Genomic DNA, 17,095 nt, shown 5'->3' on the forward strand with positions numbered 1-17,095 from the left:
GGCGTCAGCAGACGCGCTCTCCCTAATGCTATTCACGGCATGCTTAACAGACATATTCAATCTATTAAACTGGGAACGATTCGAAGTGAGGATCAGCAGCGAATATCTCAACAGCCTTCAACAGCAACACTGGGGATGAATTACAACAAATGATTGAAGACCTTAACCGAGAAATTGTAAAAGTACGGTTGAAGATTACTATGCAGAAGACAAAGATAATGTTGAATAGCCTTCCAAAGGAACAAGAATTCATGATCGGCATTCAGCCTTTGGATTCTGTGCAGTTGTAAGTTTATATAGCTCAATTATTTACAGTGGAGCCTAATTAGGCCGAGGAATCTCACAGAAAAATGAAAAAGGGTTTGAACTCATACGGCAGGCACTACCAGATCATCAGGGGCATCTTACCGCTATCGCGGAAAAGAAAAGCGTGCAATTATTGCATTCTACCAGCACTAACATACCAGCACAGCCAGAAACTTGGAGTTTAACAAAGAAGCTTGGGAACACATTGAGAATAGCGCAAAGGCCGATGTAACGAAAAATGTTAAGCGTAACGTTAATAGACCGAATGAGATCGGAGTGGATCAGAGAGCAAACGGGAGTAGCCGATATTCTAGTTGACATCAAGAGAAAAAGTGGAGCTGGGCCGGCCACGTCATGCGTAAGGCATATAACCGGTGGACCATTAGAGCTACGGAATGACTGGCAAGAGAAGCGCAGTTGAGGACGCAGAAACTTAGGCGGGGTGATGAAATCAGGAAATTTTCAAGTATAACTTGGAATCAGCTAGCGCAAGACAGGGCTAAATGGATATCGCTGGGAAAGGCCTTCGTCCTGCGGTGGACATAAATATAGGCTGATGATAATGATGATTATGATGACGATGATTGTGGTGGTGTTCGGGGTAGTCCAGCTGCTTATGATGATTGAACGAATTAGGTATCTTACAAATGTACCGTCTGACTAGGACGGACTTCTGGATTTCTTGTAAGGCCCGATCCATACGCATTCAGCTGTACGTAAGGGTGATAATCTTTAAGTTTTCCGGAATTTTTAAAAGCCGTCTGTGGCAGAAAACATAGTTCTTTTCCTGCAGTTCGATCATTCGAAGAAGCAGACGTTACTTGCACGAGAAGTCGAAACACATAGTCAACTAATCAAACCGATCCCCAATTACATTTTGAATTAATTACATTACGGCACGTATTGCAATTTACGAAACGTAGCTGGTGAGCTTGTAGGATGTATCCGCTTGAATGAATCTCCAAGATAACACCAGTTTGCAGATGTTATTTCCCAAAGTGTAGGACGAAATACATGGGCTTTTCAGTAACTTTCGTGCTTCAGTGCATAAAAGAGCGTTTTGATTAAAAAGTAAGCGGAACAACCGTGCATTTGTACGGCGAGCTTGACCGCGCATGCCTCCAAACTGGTGTAATTCTGGAAATTCGTTCCCAGTGGATACGCCTCACAAGACTCACCGGCTACAATTATTAACTATCATTATGCGCCTAATCTAATTGATTAAGAGGTTAATCAGCGAATGTTTGTTAATTACTTGAATATGTATTTCGATTTCTCGTGGAAGTGATGTCCGCCACTCTGAATAATCAATTCCAAGGACTACAATTATGTTATCGGCAAAGGCGATATCTGAAAATATCGAAAATCTTAAAATTCATAACCCCGTATACTGTTGATACAAGCCCCTCAGGGTACTATATCGGCCAATAATCCTTGCGGAAATATACGGGGCAGGAACGGGTGCATAGCCTACCTTCAGCCCGCACAGTCCTAATTTCGTTCCACGTAAACTTCCACCAAATAAGCAGGATATTTTTGCAACAATGTAGCGCTTATTTAGTGGAATTTATGTAGAACGAGAATAAAATGTTGCGCTTACTTAACGAGACTTATATGGAACATGAATAAGAATTATATGCAGTAACAGGGACAAAAGCTCCGCCGCCGAAGGAAGAACCGACGCTCCAGGACATTCCGTTCGATGTTGCACTTCCTTAGTGGAACTTTTGTGGAACAAGATTAAGAATGTAGCCGTACAACTGTTGTTGATAAAAAACATGTGACAAAATAGAATTTTTGACCAACTTTACAGTAAGCCTAATATGAATAGGTGGTCACGTGGGGAGGGATGTACAACCGTTAATATAATGTTCATAGGAGCTTTTCCAGCTGAGGCATCAAACTGCAGGTATTTTTGCTATTCAAATGCAAAGCTGAATTTATCTTTAAATGTTTTCGACTTGGTTAAAAGTCATGTTTGATTTAGGAAAGCCGCACCACCAACATTTGCGACTTTCCAAGAAGTGAGCCCGTCTTTAGGACCTTAAATTGAGTGTCGACAAGTTGAAAATATTTTAACGTTCAGATAATAAGCCTAAACAGCACCTTCCACTCTGTTCATTAATTAAAGCTAGTCTGTCAGACTGTCAGGCTCAGTGTTCGGCAAGATTTTTTCGTTTGTTCTTGATTTATAAGAACACTTACAGTTAGTCCAGTCAAGCGTCTCTCGGACTCAAGCACACGTTTTATCTATTGGATTTATAAATGGTAAGCTTAGACATGCCACTGGTGGATCCAGAAGGGAGGTGAATCTCAAACCCCATAGTGATCCCCCCTTATTACACAAGCCAGCGCTTCGGCATTGACAAAATTGCGCCGTGCCATGACCCCCTTCCCCCCCCCCCCCCTTTCCCATTTCTGGATCCATCTCGGGCACATGCAGTGTGCGTGTCGAATAACGCTGTTTTGGCACTGTCACAGTCTTCAAACGGCACAATTTGTGGTCTCTTGAGTGAACACTTATTCAAAGAGCAAATGTGCCCCTTCCAATTTTTTGAACGTGTACTCACATAGGTTAAATATCCGGCTGCACTTTCAGACGGCTCTCTTCGTGGCGCTCCCCGCTGCGTCACCATCGTTCATTTTCAGCGGTTACTTTATGCCTCCAAAGCTGCTCCACCCTGCGGTGTCCTGGGTAACCCAGTTGTCCCACCTTCACCATGCACTCCAAGGAATACTGTATGCAATATACGGCAGCGGACGTGCCGAACTGCACTGCGACGAAGACACGTTCTGCTTCTTCGCCGACCCCGAGCAAGTCCTCGTAGAGACTGGCGCTGAGGACGCCTGGTTACCTTTGAAGTTCGGTATCTTGCTCGCCATGGACGCCTTCTACAAGACCATCGCTTACATCATTCTCAGGTGGCGTCTGCGACTGAAGAAGTAGTTTTCTCCTTGCGAGAAGTTCGCGGCACGAGCAAATACGCAGACGCCCACACTCTTCTAGTCAGAATCCTGACGATCCAACCGAGACGAGTGCAGAAACTGCTCATGATTGCGTATTACTGTGATATCTACTACCTGAAACACACTCTTCACTTGTGCGTAATTCCTGACTAAGGTCGGTGTACCGAGCGGAAAGTTATTGTGCATTAAAGGCTAGATCACCACGAAGTTGAGAGATTCATTTTTACTTCCTCTCTGCTATACATAGTGTGCGCGAGGTATTTGACGATTGTGAACGTGGCTTCGAGTCGCCTCACACATCCTCTTTCTATTTGTCTACGTACTTAACGTCATCTTCACTAAACTCTCTCACTTATTTAGCATATTTTTTCCTGGGTGTCATCTGCCAGTGTGGCACAGTAGACGAAGTCGTAGGCTGCGGTAGTCACCTTACGCGCCGACCACATTGACCCGGATATCGCCACCTTCTACAATGTCATTAAATCCTTTCTTTCTGGGAGGTCACAAATGTTTATGGCCAAATGTCATCTCAGACAAAGGGAAATAAGCACTGCCAGTGTTCAGACTCAATTTAGGCGGTTTAGTTTTTGTAGCAGGCGGAGGCCATGACGATTGGATGAGTGAGAACACTGATAAGCTATTTAGGGCCATTGCAGAACAGCTTAGTGTGGCACAGGCAACAGCCTAGCATTCTGTGCAAGAATTTATTAGGAAACACTAAAAAGTTATCGATTTTATTGCTGCCACAAGGCCTGCGCTATCCAAGAGTGACTTGTGGTGAGCTCCTGCCACCCTTTTCATCCTCAGGATGAAGTCCTCAGTTTCGGACATAAGCCTGCTACACTGCTATGCATTAAGAGAGGAGGGAGGGAGGGGCGGGCGTAATTGAGAGGAATACTAACAACCACACAATGCTAAAGACTCGATAAATACTGCTAACGCCGAAGCACTGCCTATAATGTACACACACTTTCCGTCTGACCATACAGCCTTATGAAGTCATATAAAATAAGAATGACATAGCGCAGTGTGTGTGTGTGTGTGTGTGTGTGTGTGTGTGTGTGTGTGTGTGTGTGTGTGTGTGTGTGTGTGTGTGTGTGTGTGTGTGTGTGTGTGTGTGTGTGTGTGTGTGCGCGCGCGTGCGTAATATGCGCAGGTACATGTAAAACGCAAAAGCAAAAATGCTTTTCTGGGATAACCGCTGGACTGATTTCAATGAATTTTGTTGCATTTCAGAGCGAAAATCAAACTATAGTGATTGTCGGAAGCGGAATTTCGATTTAAGGCTTGAATTTCGTTTCAACAGTTTTCTAAAATTCGCGTTTGAAAAAAAATTAAAGCACGAAGTTTACAAATTAACATTTCTATATCAAGGACAGATATTGCGGTTCTGTAAAAAGTACGTATTAGATCATTCAAAGCGGTCAAATTCAATATGTCATTTTACATCTCACGTGACTTTGTTACGTTGTGTACAAGGGTTCTGCAAAAACTGTATTTTCATTTTACTAAATTTTTTGAGATTCATGTGTAACATATCAGTTGTGTCCGCTTTAGATGTACTATTAGATGCAATTCGCATAATTGTGATTTCATTTTTCATTGCAGGGTTACAGAGTTGTAAACTTCATAGTTTCGTTTTATGAGAATGTTCGATTTTTGCCAATATTTATTTAAAAATTGACGACCTCAGTCAACAATTTAAAACTCACAGTCACTAGATTTCAAGGTTTCCTTTTAAATGCAACAAACCTCGTCAAATTTGATCCAGTAGTTACCGAGAAAACGAAATCTCCCTCTACATGTATTTAGATAAGAGCACCCGAGCTAAAGCTTCCTCTTAACCCGTGTCCCGCTCATTGGGAGCACATTAAGTATACCCTGGTGGTCAGAATTATTCCGGATTCCCCCACTACGGCACACCTCATAATGAAATCGTGGTTTTGGCACATAAAACTCCAGATTTCAATTCAATTCACGCATGTGTTGTCGTTTCAGATGCCAGAAAAAGCAATTTTGTTTTGACTGCAACAAAATTTAAAATTATATTAAGTGCAACATCATCTGAAAGCTCAACTTGCCTATTCTAACTTTGGCCCGAAAACAATGAAAGCGGGAAACGTGCTGCCACACCAATCCTTCATGCTGAGCCCGCTCCTCATGTACAAATGTAAGGCCCACAAATAACATTGCAAATTCGGTTAAGGTGCAAGCCATCTATGCGTACTGCAGTGACTATAAATTTAACGTCAATGAGGCGCAACGCTTGAAAAGAAGTAAAATGACGCTGGAATAAAATAATCGTGTCTAGAAGGAAAAAACTGTTAATTTTCAAAAGCGATAACAGTCACGCCGTATCGAGAGCGGCTTGTAATGTTTCTTTTTCATGGCGAGAACTTTGTTGGTTCAATAACAAACATAATTGGAACGTTTTTTCTAAAAAATATATGCAACCAAAACAAACAAGTACTGTTATTTTTGTTTGTTTGTTTGTTTGTTTGTTTGTTTGTTTGTGTTTGTTTGTTTGTTTGCTTGTTAAGGTAATTAAGAGCCTGTTTTTCCTACTTGTCGCTTGAGCCTCGCTCAGAAATTCTCGGATCTATCCAGAGCTCTCGCGTGTGCTTGAAGGCCCGACTTAGGCCAACCGTGGCCCCAAGCACGGCCCGGGCCCACGGCTTCCAGCGTGAGCCCGTCCCAGGCACGAGGGTATGAGGTCCGTGTAGTGCTTTAATCTGTACCCAACTATACTCACCATCACGCAGGTAAATCAGCAAGTTATTACAATCTAGCAGGGACAACCATTGATGTCCTTTATTCAGTGAAGTCTCAAAGAGAGAGTGAGATGAACGTTACCCTAAAAACAGCTCGTTGTCCGAGCCGCCGTTGCTGGTAACACGTTATGTGGTACGTTGGGGTTGAGAAAATTTCCAAGATCTACGAAAGCGCTGCGCGAAAAGTCGCCTGAGTCTGGCGTGGGGTGTTCGATTGAAGTGGTCCTTACTTTTGCTTCACCTTATCGCCTTTCCTTACTCACAAGGGGGAATGTAAGGGTGAATGGAGGAAGGGACTGTAGAAATACGTTGAAGATTTATGTCGAGGACATGTTTGGTATCTGAGGAAGATGGTTGGTAGCCCTGCCACACACATGCTACGCACCTTTTAGGACGAGTGACCTCGATGGAACTCTAGAGGGCGCTTCATTGCATCGTTGGCCAGTGTGAGTGTGCATGACGGATGAGAGAAGTGTCGCGACGGTTGTACGTATGAGTAGGCACTATAAGGCCTCCCTCAAAAAAAGTCTTGTCATGAAGTAGCGCCGTTCGAACGATTCCCAAACCTTGGATCCGTTTCATGATTATACCTGCTGGTTGGAGTATAAGCTTCAGGAGGAATCAGTGAAACTCTTTAAGCGTATGGGAGAACACGATTCTTTTGTAGTTCCATGAAAACCCGCCATACATTTACGTACGTGTGAATTGATTAGTGAAGTCATAGTTAATTTTAGCTTGAGAAACGACTCATCCTCCACCTAGCCAAGCCGTTTCAAGCAGGCTCACTGAGGGGTTTTTTTTTTTTTTTGCTCCCATTCGGGATATCGTTGTACCCTTCAATATTTGCAATATTTCACCATGAAGGAAATAGTGCTGCATAACATTGCACCGCAGTAGGCGACTCAGAGTACCATACTCTGCAGTCACATGGAGAACTGAAGTATTCCTTTTTTCTTCTTTCTTAAGCCACATGTTTTAATTTGTAGAAGGCCCAGTAACACTCAAGCTTTTAATACAGCGAAGCAGCACTCACTTTCTGCGCCGCAATCGCCACTTAAGGAGAGCAAATGCGATAATTTTCAAGAAGATGTCTATAGCGAACACAGTCAACGAGTGAGCAAGCAGGTCCACGTCCTTCGCCTCCATCATGTCTAGCACCACCTCACCCTCGACGGGGACACAAAGCACGTCGGCGTCCCGTTCGTCGCACTTCAGCTCGCCGCGTCCCCCACCGTACAAGGCGACCATGATGCCACGGAGAACGTAGTACAAGTGCGAGGTGTACGTGAGCCACCTGATGGCCGGGAACAGATATCGAGGCCGCACGAAGTAGCCGCAAAACAAAAATGACGGAGTCGCAGCGGGCAGTCCAACCAGCGTAGCAACCTGTAAAAAGCGAGGCCACAAGGTTACTTGTAGAAAACGCTTAACAAGATAGAAATATCAGGCTGCTTAAGAATTCATACTAACTTTGTCACTGAGCAAATGCATGGTACGAAACAAGACACGACGAAGCCTCCCTCTTGTAAGGTTTTCAGTTCCGCTTTGTTCGTAGACTCATGTCTCTCGAGCAAAACAACTCTCTCCAATCAGAGGAATTATTTATGGATATTATTTGCTTTGAACACATATATACAATTAACAGGAAAGGGAAAGCGAAGAGCAGGCTGGCCACTGCCACCGGAACGGGCACGACGCCTGCCCACTCTTCAGAAGGGAGGTGACAGCAACACAGAAATGGAAGGCAGGAAACAGTGGAGGAAAGAGGAAAGGAAGAGCAACAGGAGAGTTCTAAAGAATAAGGTAGAAAACGCGATGGGCTGATAACCATGCTTAGCTGAATATACCTTTCAGCTTAGAAGGACAGCGTTTGCACTTTTGGAACTCACTTTTAACCCCATACTGTTGAGCTTGTGTGATTTGGGGAGACTATTTCTCGCTTGCGATATGCGCGAAAATTTGTACCGAATAGTAAACACGCTTCATATGCCTGTATTTTTCAGTGTACAACACCTCCAAAACGTCATCTGAAGCCACATCTCGCACGCTTAGTTTAGGTGTGCACATTGGTGACTCCCGTGCGTCACGCGTGCCAAATGTGAACACATTTTTGATGTTCCACTTCCAAGCAAGACTTCCTTTGGATACATCGTCAACCCGTTATATACAACATTCCCAAGCTCAAAGCACAGAGTTTCACATGTTTCTACACTATATAGCTTGTCAAACAACTTCCTAAAACTAACGAAATATTACGGTGCAAACACCGCCACAATATTTTGTACTTCTGGCTCAAAACGGTTACCTCAAGACTGAACGAAGCGGACGAGACGTAACCAATGCTTTCACTCGTGGAAGCAAACTGGATGGAGAAAAGTATGACGATGGCAAGGCGCCAGAACTCCATAGGCTGAGACGTCATCCAGTGTACAATAGTCATCATGATCACGGGGCCAGCAATCTGCCAAAATATGTATAGAGTTACGTCAAAAACTACAAAATCTTTCCTTGCTTTAAACAACATAGAAAATAGTCAAAGGCGGGAACGTAACCTATGTGTAAGGAAATTAATATATCTCGCAAGAAAGTTGAAAATCGGCAGTGCAGGATGTACATAAAGCAATCCAGAGTTTTCCTCACTAACATTATTCCTTTTTTGTTGACCAGCGAAAAACCTCAAGTAGCTGCTGCACTTACTGATAGTACCTATTCATGGTAGGGTTTTAGTAAAGCTTGCCCAACTATACACAGGTTGAACTGCCCCCTATCTTGTTACTGAACAGAATTATGAAATTTTATTGTCAATACAAGCAATTTTGCTTAATATACTGACCCGTTTGTCTTCATTCAAGCACACCTTCAGGAATACCTCATCAAAACATTCGCTTTTGAAACAGCGAAAGAACTAAACCCTCTAGAGAAATGCAAAAGTTTATTTCCTGCAGCCTGTCCTCTAGATCTTCATTGATTTACTCGGCAGTGCCCTCACTCATGTCTAACACGCTTTAGAGAGCATACCTATTTTTTAATCACATATAAAAAAGTCACAATATAAGAAGTTCAGGGCTTTGCGCTGTATTGATGGGCATGGCAAAGGACCCAGCATCGGTGACCAAGTTATGGGTCCTTGATCGAGCTTGTCCATGTTAATCCGATACCATTGTCGCTCGTCTCTGTAAGTTGGACACTCAAGAACATGAGCTCTAACGACTCCACGGCGCCGCAGTTAGCACAACACGCCGTGGTAGGCATTGCGGTAGCCTTGACGTGAGTTATGGGTCGATGTTGCACAAAAAATTGCAGTTGCCTGAAGGTTAATAACACCTTCTACTACATTTCCTGAGCACATAGCGGTTCGCCAAAGCTGAAGCCTCAATTTTATTTAAGAACACTTTAATACATATTATGTGAAGAAAGCACTCGTGCACTTGCGTGTGTGCTGTGTGCGTGTGTGCGCGTGCGTGCGTGTATGTGTGTGTGTATGTGTGTGTGTGTGTGTATGTGTGTATGTGTGTGTGTATGTGTGTGTATGTGTGTGTGTGCGTGCGTGCGTGCGTGTGCGTGTGCGTGTGTGTGTGTGTGTGTGTGTGTGTGTGTGTGTGTGTGTGTGTGTGTGTGTGTGTGTGTGTGTGTGTGTGTGTGTGTGTGTGTGCGTGTGTGTGAGAGAGATACAGCTAAGACGTTTACCGGTGTTATTTGCGCGGGCATACATCACCTCACTGCATCTAAAACAAAGATGTCAAAGCGTTCATCGGCCTTATCGCCCACAGTCCACATTTCTTCAATTAAGTGGAAATGTTGTTACATGGTTACCTGCACAATATAACTGTTTATACGCCAGACTGCTTACGCTATAACCTCTGAAAATAACAACTGCATCATTGATCAAGTTAGGTTATTCCCTGTACCAGGATTACAGATGTAAGCGGTTGAAAAAAGAAAACATTGAGAATTGCGGAAATAAAAGAGGTCTATTTTTTGCTTTCTTTTTTCAATCGGGATAAAATTTTAAGAAGGGAAAGCAGCGCTTCCCCGTGGAATTCTTTCAGTTGTGATGCGACTCCTTTCGGCGTATATAAAAGATCTTTTTTGAAAGGCTGTCGTCAGCACCATCATGATGAGTGAGCTGAATCCCTTGCTACACTAACTGGATTCGGGTTGTTGGACCGTGTAGCAGCGACTATACTTGATCAAAATTAGGAAATTTGATCCGGACCCATCCACGCAAGCAATTTATTTCAACCAACCCTTGAGCCCTCTCGCCCCCCTCTCCCGTATAGCAGGTTCTCCTTTCTGCTGCGGTATGTGAAAGAAAGTGGTCCGAGTTTGACTCACAAGGGACCGCGTGCAAAATTTGTGCACATGCAATCGAACTTCAATGTCCGGAAGGCGCCGTCCGCTGCACAGAGCAGCACTGACGCGTCAATGGGAAATGAATCGGACGCAAATTGGTGCAAGAGACCGAAAGATATTTCCGTGTCGCCGTTGTTTCGCAGTTACGATTTGCTTAAAGAGAACCAAGCCTACCTTTTTCGTTTGCTGCAGCATATTAAAGCTAACAAATCGCACACCCAAACAATACTTTGTGTAATGACGCATACTATTTTCGAAAACAAATCCACCGGGTCCCCAAGACGCGTACTAACTATGGCAAACAAAAATGTAATTATCAATTAACAGCGGCTATTAATAAAATGACGACAAATGTTGATCTTGATGTTTCATTCAAAATGTTTAAAAAGGAAACCAAGAAATATCGTATCGTTTCTGGTTTTGGTTTTGTATAACACCGTTTTTGTTGTCGTATGCTTAAATAATTGCATCATGTGACACTTTCAAGTGCAGGTGATTTGAATTTATATTGCTATATATTCAGTTACGTGTTTGTATATTCTGATGTCAGACTGTACAGGGAAGCCGAGGCCTTTAGCCTCAGCTTCCTCCTTCGTACGAAAGGGAAAATAAACTTCACTTCAAATGTCGGTCTTGACGCTTTGATGTGAGATCGTGCCTAAGCAGAGGGGGTCTTGGGACATTCCCTAGAAATGCCGTCACTTCATCGTTGAAAGAGCTGAGCATGCAGTGCTGGAAAACTGCACGCTCCTACCCTACTCCCGGTTCGCTGTACGTTCTAATGAGCCATCTCCTCTCTCCTCTTTCTTGAGCCTGCTCTTAATCCGGCCCCATTCACACGTGAAGAACGTACGAGTTCTACGATAACGGTTTCCTTATGGTCAGAGCATCACGTACCGTGAGCGGCACTTCCGAAAGTATTCGTGCCACAAAATACAAACTTGGGCAGTACCAGCAGTTTCTCTGCTCCCTCAACAGAACGTCGACCTCCAGAGGAACTGAAAGAAAAGGAAGCGTTAAACATTTTCCTTGCACCGAATAGAATCTCCTACACCTCCTGCGAACTAGCTACGTGGTTTGTATGCTCATGTGCTAAAATACCACTCATCTCTCCTCAACAACTGGCAACGAACGATTAAAGAATGAATTGTTACAAGATTAAAATCCCAATGCTGAAAATATTCGAAATTCTCTTACACTGTCTCGCATCTGAGATTGCACCGGTACCCTGAGCAATTAGAATAAAAACTTAACAAGCATGCTAAACGTCAATTAAGCCAACAAATCTCAACAGCTTAAGCAACTCAGATACAATACGATTAAGCATCACAATGTTATAGAATAGAAACGATTCAAAAAACAATACTCGTAATTCAACGGAAAAGTCAGAAACAAAGAGTGCAAACAACAAGCAACATTAAACAAACAAAGAATTGTAACAAAGATGTTTATGAGACTATTTAAATGTGGAAAAATATAACATTTCTGTCCATCTTGTAAGATATTCAACAATTTATTTGCCTAAAATGTCACTGTCATTTTCTTATATTTAGATTGCACAATAGAGAATAAAGTAATTATTAGCAGTGAATTTGGTGAGGTTATTATGAATTAATTTATTACGATCCATCGCCGCACGCAAAATTTTATTAATAAGTACCGCATATAAGATGAGTGCTTAATTGTATTAAAACCTATTATGTGCAAACAACACTTCGCACTCCCGTAGTACGAAATTAACTACACAAGCACATAAGCAAGGAAAACCCTGAGCATTGCACTATATAGAAAAAATTGCGACGCGTGGAAGTTAAAACATGGTTATAAATGCAGAGGCATCGAGGTGCTGGGCGAGTTGCTATATTTTCGCAATACTAGAAACAGCGCACAAAGGAAGAAGGACGCTAAAAAACACAACTCGGGCAGTGACCCGCAACTGGAATTTTATCGCGACAAAGCATCATGTGCCTTATATACTTGATGCTTTTTCCCAATAAAATTTCAGATGTGAGTTAGCGCCCGTTTTCTGTCTCTCAGCGTCGTTCCTTTAGTGTAGTCTTACGAAAATGATTACAAATGTTGAGAAGACAATATATTTATAATAAGCTGTATAACAGGCGTTCATAAATCTCAAATTTGATATCAGACGCCAGGTTGCTTATGTGCTTAGTTATTTCGGAAGTAATGAGCTATAAAACTTTAAAAATTGCTGGCTCTCCCGTAATCGAGAGCAGATGTAAGCATGAAATGACAACCGGCAAAGCAGATTCTTTGGAGATGGCTAGCCACAATCTTAAAGTGGGTCCACTGCATGATCGCAACGGCACACCACACCACACCACACCATGCTATATTGTGCATTGGTCCATATGGACGCTACCCAGCTAGAACAGGAAAACCGGCTGAAGGTGGCACGACCGGCAGCGAAAGACGCCAGGGAGACAGAGTGCACTGCCGAGCTAAAATAAGAAAAGCGGCTGTAGCGTGGCGCCACCTCTCTAAGCGACGCAAAACCCGCAACACGGAACTCATGGACCACTGGCGTTCAAAAGAGCAGAGGCAACTGTATCAGCGCCAAAAGATGACAATGAAGTATATGGCTCCCTATGTCTGCCTTTTGAACGTCGCTTTTGGAAATAACAAATAATACATCAGCGTGCTAAAGCAACAGTTCGAGTGGCATCGTGAACAAACATTAGGAAGAACTCAGAAGCAATATCTCTTGTAACTTGTTTGGGAAGTAACTAGCGTATGCAATGCGGTCCTGTACGAAGGGTTGCGGGCCAGAGACCGCCTTTTCTCAAGTTTTCACTGTTTGCCCAGATGATCCCGTCTTGCTCTCGCTACTTGCCCCGATGTTCTCGTTTGAAGGCGCGGAAAACGACTCTGGCTTTTGGCTAAAGGTCACCTGAAGGGCGACGACAACGAGAGCTAAAAGCATTCCAGGCTTAAGAATATGAGCGGCACATTACAATATCCCACCTGGTGGCTCAGGTCGAGCACTCTTAGTTAAATTCTACCAATTCAAGTTTTTATACAAAACACAGGCGTTTTTATACAGCACACAGGCGTTCTAACAGCCGACCACGGTGTGCGTAAGCGATGCTTACATGTTATGAAAGTTGCGCCAGCGTATGCGAAGAGCAGCATCAGCATCGCCACGAGGTACATTGTGATCGTTTCACGCATTTGCGTTGCCCGGTTGCCGGAGTCGTAGTACATAATGGAGAGCAGAAGGGCGAAGAACAGCGTGACCAGCAGGCGAGTGCCACAAGTGGCCTGTGTTGGGGAGAACACAGTAACATTTATAAATGTACAGGTGACACCCAGGTGGACAAACGCAACGGAAACGGGGCACTTCAAGTGACGAAATACCACTTGGACATACTGAGGACATAATACGTTGAATTTATGAGTTTTATATGCTTCCGTCTGCTCGTGTGATTACTCGTCCTAGATATTTTTTTATCGAGTACATTAAGGTACAAAGTAGCTGTATCATGATAGGCAATGTGACAACGCAGCAAGTGAATTTATCCATAGTGAGCGCACTATAAAGGTAAATTATTGTTATGAACGGGCCTAACGCCTGCCTACTCTTCAGAAAGGAGGAGGCAGAAACATAGAAATGGAAGATAGGAAGAATGAAAGGAAAGAAAGGAAAAGACGATATATCGCAAAAAATAAAGCAGGGAAATTACAAAAAGAAAACAAAGTGTGGCCCATCACTGCAGGTGGCGCTACTAAAAAAAATTACTTGCCATCGCTGCCCTGCGAAAGTGGATTTCCAGCGAAACTGTTGAAAACCACCCCGACTACTGCAAAGGAGGGTAGGCAGTGATTTATTGCTCAGTTCCTCCTCCGGCGCATTATTCATGCTCAATCACAAGGGACCCGTCGTGGTTGCTCAGTGGCTATGGTGTTAGGCTGCTGAGCACGAGGTCGCAGGATCGAATCCCGGCCACGGCGGCCGCATTTCGATGGGGGCGAAATGCGAAAACACCCGTGTACTTAGATTTAGGTGCACGTTAAAGAACTCCAGGGGGTCGAAATTTTCGGAGCCCTCCACTACGGCGTGCCTCATAATCAGAAAGTGGTTTTGGCACGTAAAACCCCATAATTAAAAAAAATTAGCAATCACAAGGGAACGTGGATGGGCGAACTTCCCCTGCGCTGGAATTCCGCAGCAATGCGACCAGCGGCAGCACACCGCCGCTGCATGGTCGCATTGCCGTTTCTTTTTCCCTTTGCCGCTCCTCGTGTCCACGCTGCTCCTCCGGGGTCCGAACTATGCGATGTCTACCCATAGCGGTGCTGCAACAATAAAATCAGTTGCTAGGCTGGTTCTTTTATCTATGACAGGCTAGTGACGTCACTCCCCATGTCACAAACTGCCGTCGCCGCAGCAGTTGTGCAACACTAATCTTTGCCGGGAAACGTATGCGGGGAGCGCTACGTGCTCTCCATTGTTATCAGGAGCGCCTTATCATCAATTATGAGGTTAGAACGCTTGTTCTTTATTGAAACGAGTGCTGCGCTGTATGTTGTATGCGTCACGCCAACAAATGTACACACTTCTTGCTTCAATCGCTGAAGGGTTTTTGTTTTTTTTTTTACCTTGAGGACGACCACCGCTAAAAATTCCGACCAACTAAAAAATTAAATTATGGGATTTTACGTGCCAAAACCACTTTCTGATTATGAGGCACGCCGTAGTGGTGGACCCCGGAAATTTCGACCACCTGAGGTTCTTTAACGTGCACCTAAATCTAAGTACACGGGTGTTTTCGCATTTCGCCCCCATCGAAATGCGGCCGCCGTGGCCAGGATTCGATCCCGCGACCTAGTGCTCAGCAACCTAACACCATAGCCACTGAGCAACCACGGCGGGTAACCCGACCGACTAGAGGCTAACAGCTTCCCTATAAAAAAATGTTAAATATATAAGAAATGATGCCCGAGGTTTTGGTAATTCAATAAACATCATATTCATATTCACTGTGGTCTAGCGGCCCTATGAAGTCTATGCTACAGGCACGCCGAAGTTTCAACTTGATATCAACAAACTGCAAATAGTTTGAAACTGATCTCCTGCACTGATACTATCAACAGCGCGAAACGGCACGAAGAACACAAGAAAGATACACGGATGCACGTTTCGCGCTGTCAATAGTATCAGTGTGGAACACCAACGTGCCCAACGTACTGTTCTTTTGGAGCTTCCGTTCTTCGACCGCGGTTTCTGCCCATTCTCTTCCGTGCCTATGGCGCACTGTTTATTCGTGTATGCATAAGGAAACGGCCGTCAAAGATTTATTCATTGCAGTCAGAATATGTATCCATGAAAGGAACATAAAATGCTGCACTGCTGGACTGCAGGAATTTGGCCAGTAAATTACAATATTGCGGCACACAGCCAGTGCGCTATCAATAGTATTGGAACGCGCGCTAGTTCCTTCCAGAAATGAGAATTTTGAATAACTATAACTAATGTTAGACTTACTAACGTACCTTGTTTCTTATTACGCAGAAGAAACTCCTCTTCAGGAGAGTCTTGAACTGATTGCAGTATCTCACTCGTACTTCATGCTGCCGTTTGACTTCCTCCTTCTCCTATTAAATATAGGAACATTCCAGGAAGGATAAAAAATGTGGAAAGCAAACTTTAGAGAGAGAGAGAGAGAGAGAGAGGGAGAGAGAAACGCTGAAGGAAACGAAGGGAATTTAACGAATGACGCACCCGGCTGACCACCTTACAATTGACGAGGGGGAAAGGGGGAATAGATAAGAAAAAAAAAAGAATAAGAGTAATAAAGAATCAGACGCCGACAAACGTCCGCTGTCACAAGCTTTCGTACAGTCCAATAGCCTTCAAGAAGTGCAGAAGGGCTTTTGTGAACGTTTGCATGCAAGAATGCAAAGGCCCAGGAGCTTTTCCTCCGAGAGCGCTCTATTACCTAACAGGCGGAGTCTAGCTTGTAGAGCCCGTTGTTCAGCGTCTAAGGATGGACATGCAGTGCCTCAGAAGGTGCTCTTGATTCTCATCGCAACCGCATAAATTGCACACCACACTGTTGGTCATTCCTGTTAAGAATGAATAGGCATTTCTAAACGCGACACCCAACTACATGCGACACAATAAAGTTGTTTCGGGCCAGCAGAATTCAATTGACAAGCAAGCAAAGTCGCAAGTTAAAATCGAGAGTGTGCAAGCGTGAGTAAGTGAAACCCACTGAATTACATCGTAGAAGTGTGATGTGGCGAGCAAATGATTGAGCTTGCCGCGCAGCATCCGTTTTTGATAGTGGTAGAGGCGGCCACTGATGTTTTTGATAAACCGAGTGCGCAGTTTCATCTACACTGTCCACAGTGGCTCAGCAGTCACTGAAATACAATGTTGTCTCCTTCCTCGAGCGCGCGGTGATCAGCGTGCCTTATTTCGTACATCAGCTGTTTGTGTGGCCCATCACGTATAGGCAAACTGCAGAGTTAGTAGAGCTGCTTTCAAGTCGCAGAGAAGGGCCCAATGATTTGGTAGCTGCTGCAGCACGTAACTGAGCACCTTGAAGAGCAGCAAGTTCTGCTGCTGCCGACGTGGTATTGTGAAAGTATTTAAATTGCAAACAGACGGCGTCCGATGGAACAACCACTGCTCCGGTACAGCTGTTGGAATTGGTGGAACCGTCCGTGCACATGTG

General features: G+C 44.1%; 2 protein-coding genes across 5 annotated transcripts in view; one reads left to right on the plus strand and one right to left on the minus strand.

Annotated features, from left to right (window-relative positions):
- Window positions 1-3,480, plus strand: part of LOC126531425 (ATP-binding cassette sub-family G member 1-like) — a 39,461-nt gene extending 35,981 nt beyond the window's left edge. For 3 of the 4 annotated variants that reach the window (XM_050178944.3, XM_055071162.2, XM_055071160.2), the window contains one exon: window positions 2,906-3,480. In XM_050178944.3, the coding sequence (XP_050034901.2) occupies window positions 2,906-3,253 (348 nt within the window). In that variant the 3' untranslated portion in view covers window positions 3,254-3,480. The remainder of the gene's footprint in view (window positions 1-2,905) is intronic. The other variant, XM_055071161.2, reaches the window with a different exon arrangement.
- A 3,511-nt stretch (window positions 3,481-6,991) lies between these two features.
- LOC126531426 (ATP-binding cassette sub-family G member 1-like) overlaps window positions 6,992-17,095 on the minus strand; it is a 30,242-nt gene continuing 20,138 nt past the window's right edge. The window contains exons 9-13 of the mRNA XM_072288432.1: window positions 15,909-16,010; window positions 13,508-13,676; window positions 11,295-11,395; window positions 8,350-8,505; window positions 6,992-7,430 (exon numbers count right to left, since the gene is read on the minus strand). Coding sequence (XP_072144533.1) covers window positions 7,074-7,430; window positions 8,350-8,505; window positions 11,295-11,395; window positions 13,508-13,676; window positions 15,909-16,010 — 885 coding nt within the window. The 3' untranslated portion in view covers window positions 6,992-7,073. The remainder of the gene's footprint in view (window positions 7,431-8,349; window positions 8,506-11,294; window positions 11,396-13,507; window positions 13,677-15,908; window positions 16,011-17,095) is intronic.

This window comes from Dermacentor andersoni, chromosome 5 (assembly GCF_023375885.2).
Source record: "Dermacentor andersoni chromosome 5, qqDerAnde1_hic_scaffold, whole genome shotgun sequence".
NCBI classification, from domain to species: domain Eukaryota; kingdom Metazoa; phylum Arthropoda; class Arachnida; order Ixodida; family Ixodidae; genus Dermacentor; species Dermacentor andersoni.